The following is a 5,480-nucleotide window of genomic DNA, read 5'->3' as shown; positions in this document are numbered from 1 at the left end:
ACAGCTCACAGCAACCTCCAACTCCTGGGCTCAAGCGAGTCTCCTGCCTCAGCCTCCCCAGTAGCTGGGACCCCAGGCGCCCGCCACAACGCCCGGCTATTTTTTTTGGTTGCAGCCGTCATTGTTGTTTGGCGGGTCCGGGCTGGGGTTTTGAACACGCCACCTTAGGTGTACGTGGCTGGCGCCTTAGCCGGTTGAGCTATAGGCACCGAGCCCGAGACCCCCATCTCTTTAAAACAAAAAGTTTAAAGAATCATCTCATATGCTTCCAACTACCAGCTAAGGGATAATCAAGTTTCGCCCTATCCAACCTCTACTGTGCAGATGCCCCTATTTCATCCTCATTCACCCAGCTGCTCCCAGCTCCTCCCCAAATCAGAGTTCTCCAAACACCCTCCAGGTTTCTGGTGAATTTAATGTACATGTCACAAAAATCAAAGGCAGGGAAGGGTGAATAAAATTATAATGAGGTCAGGGGAAGAGGACCATGGGGACACACAAAGAGGGGCAGTAAGTGGCAGAGTGGGGAGCTGGAACAAGTGGATTCCTTGGGTGTCACATCTCGTCCAATCCATAGTCCTCTTCTGGGAAATCCCCCACAGTCACAACTGATGGCTTGACGAAGGCGCCGTACTTGGCCTGGCATTCGAAGTAGCGTTTCCCATTTACACTGCAGGGCATGAAGAAGAAGGCAGTGGTCAAAGGACTCCCAAAGTGGCTCCCAGGCAAAAGACGCCAGTACAGCCAGGCTCACCCAGCAGCACGCATGGACTTACACACATATCCACGCACACATGTGCAGACACACACAAACACCTGAGTGGGAACACTTGTTACCTGCCATCGTTTTTCCCTAATGGCTCATCATAGCGGATGCCAATCCAGTAGCCAGGCTTGAAATCTGTGAGTCCTGCCCAGGGAGAAATCCCAATGAAATTTCCAGACACAGATCACCCCAGATCAGTGCCTTACCTTCAAATGGAAAAGTCTGAACTGGTGCAAACTACTCATTGCTACCACCCAGGGCCACCTCTATATCCTGCCAGACTAGTATGGTAGCCCCTTCACTGGTCTCCCTGCCCTCTGTTCACTTGGCACCTGTAGCCAGACAGGCCTTCATAAAAATCTAAGAGGGGCCAGGCTTGGTGGCTCACGCCTATAATCCTAGCACTCTGGGAGGCCAAGGTGGGTAGATTTCCTGAGCTCAGGAGTTCGAGACCAGCCTGAGTAAGAGTAAGACCCCATCTAAAAATTAGCTGGCTGTTGTGGCAGGCATCTATAGTCCCAGCTACTTGGGAGGTTGAGGCAGGAAGATCATTTGAGCCCGGACTGCTGAGCTATGATGCCACTGGCACTCTATCCAGGGCAATATAGTGAGACTCTGTCTTTTAAAAAAAAATCTGACTTGGCACTTGTAGTTCAGTGCATAGAGGGCCAGCCACATACACCAAGGCAGGCGTGTTCGAACCTGGCCTGGGCCTGCTAAGTAACAATGACAACAATAACAAAAAAACAGCTGGGGGCTGTGGTGGGCGCCTGTGGTCCCAGCGACTTGGGAGGCAAGAGAATCACTTAAGCCCAAGAGTTTGAGATTGCTGTTAGCTGTGACACCACAGCACTCTACCAAGGGCAACATAGTGAGACTCTGTCTCAAAAAAAAATAAAAATCTAACAGGGATGGCACCACACTGCCTTGCCACAGAGAGAGGCCTCAGAATAAATCAAACCCGCCAACAGTTTGATGTTGGACTTCCAGCCCCCAGAACTGTGAAAAATAAATTTCTGTTGTGTAGCCACCCAGAGAGGGATGGTTTGTTAGGGCAGCAGTAGCAAATTAACTCATAGCTCAACAACAAACATCCCAATTGAAAAACAGGAAAAGGAATATACAAAGCGTTCGAATAACTCAACAGCAAAAATATGAATAATCTTATTAGAAAGTAGACAAAAGACACGGAGACATTTCTTGAAAGAGACATACACATTACACAGCCAACGGGTATATGAAAAATGCTCAGCATCATTAATCAGCAGGGAGATCTAAATCAAAGCTACAGTGAGGTAGCATCTCCTTCCAGGAGCCGTTCTGATGGGTGTGAAACGGACCGTCATTATAGTTTCGATATGAGGTGACCAATGGTGTTGAGCACCTTTCTGTGTGTTTATTGGCCATTTATATATCTTCTTTGGAGAAATGTGTATTCAGATCCTTTGCCCATTTAAAAAAATGTTTTTACTGACACATAATATTTATACATATTGATAGGGAACATGCAAAGTTTTATTACATGCATATAATCTGTAATGATGAAGTCAGGGTATACAGAGTGTCTGTCACCCAAGGGTTTATGATTTTCATGTGTTAGGTATATTTCAAGTCCTTTCTTTCAGCAATTTTGAAGTATATAATACATTGTTGTTAACTATAGTCATTCTACTCTGCTGTCAAATTTTAGAACCTATGCTTTCATTTTTTCAAAAATTTTTTTTTTGAGACAGGAGTTTCACTCTGTCACCATGGGTAGAGTACTGTGGCATCACTATAGCTCACAGCAACCTCAAACTCTTGGGCTCAAGCGATCCTCCTGTCTCAGTCTCCACAGTAGCTGAGACCACAGGCTTCTGCCACCATACCCAGCTAGTTTTTTTCTTTTTACTAAAGACAGGGTCTCACTTTTGCTCAGGCTGGTTTCGAACTCCTGAGCTCAAGCAATCCACCAGCTTTAGCCTCCCAAAGTGCTAGGATTACAGGCGTGGGTTATTGTGCTTAGGTTCAATAAAGCAGATTTTTTTTTTTTTTGAGACAGAGCCTCAAGCTATTGCCCTGGGTAGAGTGCCATGGCATCATAGCTCACAGCAACCTCCAAGTCCTAGGCTTAAGCAATTATCTTGCCTCAGCCTCCCAAGTAGCTGGGACTACAGGCATCCGCCACAACACCCAGCTATTTTTTGGTTGTAGTTATCATTGTTGTTTGGCAGGCCTGGGCCAGATTCAAACCTCCCGGCTCTGGTGGATGTGGCTGGCACCTTAGCCGCTTGAGCTATAGGTGCCGAGCCAAAGCTGATCTTTTTAAAAAGTATCCACACTGCTCTCCACTGTAGTCCTGCCCTGCCCATGCCCCACCTTCCTGCCACTAGCCAGGCTGACCTCCTTGGTCTGCTCAAATGGTCCTGCTCCTGGCCTTGGCACTGCTTCTTCTACCCGGGTTGCCATTCCCTTTTCTTCAGATGGTCCCACACCCCAGGAGGGGGCTACATGTCCTCTGGGCTCACATAGCTCTCCTTTCCTCTTGCCCACCCTGCTTACTCCAGCCTGTGTTTCCCCATCATAGCTGACTGTTGTGCCCTGTGCTTTGGCCACCACACTGCTGATTCTTTCTCTCTCACCCTGCCAGATCACTCTGCCTGTGCCTCCCACTTCCCTATGACATTCTGGGCTGTCACTGCCAGCTGACAAGTCTGTCTCTCCTACTGGACTAGGAGTTCATTGAGGGCAAAGCCCCCAGTGTCACCCAACTTAGGGCACAGCTTAAGGTCTCAAGAGACTCTACTGAACAAATGAATGGTGTCCCTGTCAGCACTAGACCTCTGTGGGCCACATACCTACATACATGACAGTGCCCCGGCGAGGAGACTGCCCAGGTGCCCGCACCTCACAGCGGCTGCCCACGGAGATGGCACTGGCTTGGGCCTGCTCCTCAGCCAGGCGCTGGGCTGCCTCGGCCTCCTGCTGGGCCCGCTCCTCTTCATTGTATCGGCCCAGCTTGCTGCGCTTCAGGAAGGAGCGAACTGTGTCTGTTGGCAGATAGGGGACTAGGGTCACACACGGTCTCTGGGGCTGGACCTTTGGTTCCACCCACAAGGGGCCCACATTCACAGAGAAACTCTTTTATTCTAGGTGTTGGAAGACTGTCACTCAAGCCCCCAAGCCTTCCATCACAGCCTCTACCTTTCCCTAAGATTCTTGGTACCTCCCCACAATCTAGAAACGAAAGGGATGCCGCCTGCCTCCCATCTTTCACTTGACCGCATCTTCTTATGTATCCCTTCAGGCTCACATTCACCTTCACTGGGCCCCCGAAACCCCTCTCATCTTCCACCCTCCATTCTGTTTTTTTTCTTTTTCTTTTTTTTTTTTTAAACAGAGTCTCATTCTGTCATTCTGGCTAGAGTACAACATACTTCACTAAAACCTCAAACCCTGGGGCTCAAGTGATCCTCCTGCCTCAGGCCCCCAAGTAGCTGGGACTACAGGCATACCCACCATGTCCAGTTAATTTTTCTGTTTTTAATAGAGACGAAGTCTCAATCTTCCTGGTTTTTTTTTTTTTTAGACAGCCTCAAGCTGTCACCCTGGGTAGAGTACTCTGGCCTCACAGCTCACAGCAAACTCCAATTCCTAGGTTTAAGTGATTCTCTTGCCTTAGCCTCCCAAGTAGCTGGGACCACAGGCACCCACCACAATGCCCGGATATTTTTTAGCTGTAGTGTCATTGTTGTTTAGCAGGCCCAGGCTGGATTCGAACCTGCTAGCTCTGGTGTATGTGGCTGGCGCCTTAGAAATTTGAGCTACAGGTGCTGAGCCACTCTTGCTGTTCTTGAATTCCTGAGCTCAAGCAATCAAACTGCCTTGGCCTTCCTAGAATGCTAGGATTACAGGATGAGCCACTGTGCCTATCTCACCCTCCATTCTGATCTGTCCCCAGGTACCTGCACTAACTGTCATATTGCCCTGTCTGCTCCATATTCCATACCTCGTCTGGCCCTGCATCTGACCCTGATTGCTCCCCTCAACACTTGATCCCACACATCTCTCCCACAAGCCTTCCATTTTCCCAGCCCCCCCCATCTGACTGCCCACAGCACCTTACAACTCCCTGCCTCCTTCCCGCTGCATGCCTCACCTATCCCCACCCTCAGTCTTACCCCAGCCCCTGTCATCCTTCCAAGCCCTCTGCCCACTGTCCATACCACCAATCTCCCTGCATTGGCCCTGTCTAACCTGCCCACTCTCCCTTCACCTCCCACATTCCCTCTGGCCTCCATGTGTCCTATCCTTTACCACATGCCCGTACCTTGCCTCTGGTCATAGGCTTCTTGTGAGATCTTGTATTTCTCCACTCTGGTCACGTCCTCATACTCCCCAAGGCGGGCACCACTCTGGTCAATGACCTGTGGTGAGGAGAGAGAGGTCAATGGGGATCAAGGTGTAGACTGGGAGGCCTGGGATGCTGGGGTGCAGCTGCACATTGGAAGGCCAGGTGCAGAGGCTCACGCCTGTAATCCTAACACCCTGGGAGGCCAAAGTGTAGGTGGATTGCCTGAGCTCATAAGTTTGAGACCAGCATGAGCCAGAGCCAGACCTTGTCACTACAAAAATAGCCAGGTGTTGTGGCGGGTGCCTGTAGTCCCAGCTACTTGGGAGGCTTAGGCAAGAGAATCGCTTAAGCCCAAGAGTTTGAGGTTGCTGTGAGCTGTGA

At 49.8% G+C, this 5,480-nt stretch overlaps 1 protein-coding gene across 1 annotated transcript in view; it reads right to left on the bottom strand.

The window, feature by feature from the left end:
- Window positions 1–397: 397 nt before the first annotated feature.
- The window catches only part of TBCB (tubulin folding cofactor B), a 7,608-nt gene continuing 2,525 nt past the window's right edge, over window positions 398–5,480 (bottom strand). The window contains exons 3-6 of the mRNA XM_012809140.2: window positions 5,076–5,172; window positions 3,604–3,795; window positions 838–910; window positions 398–670 (exon numbers count right to left, since the gene is read on the bottom strand). Of these exons, the coding sequence (XP_012664594.1) occupies window positions 556–670; window positions 838–910; window positions 3,604–3,795; window positions 5,076–5,172 (477 nt within the window). The 3' untranslated portion in view covers window positions 398–555. The remainder of the gene's footprint in view (window positions 671–837; window positions 911–3,603; window positions 3,796–5,075; window positions 5,173–5,480) is intronic.

The sequence above is a fragment of the Otolemur garnettii genome, unplaced genomic scaffold (genome assembly GCF_000181295.1).
Source record: "Otolemur garnettii isolate 467f Iridium unplaced genomic scaffold, OtoGar3 scaffold00100, whole genome shotgun sequence".
In the NCBI taxonomy this organism is placed as follows: domain Eukaryota; kingdom Metazoa; phylum Chordata; class Mammalia; order Primates; family Galagidae; genus Otolemur; species Otolemur garnettii.
Note: the sequence above shows the minus strand (reverse complement) of the source record. Positions and strands in the feature narration are given on the sequence as shown.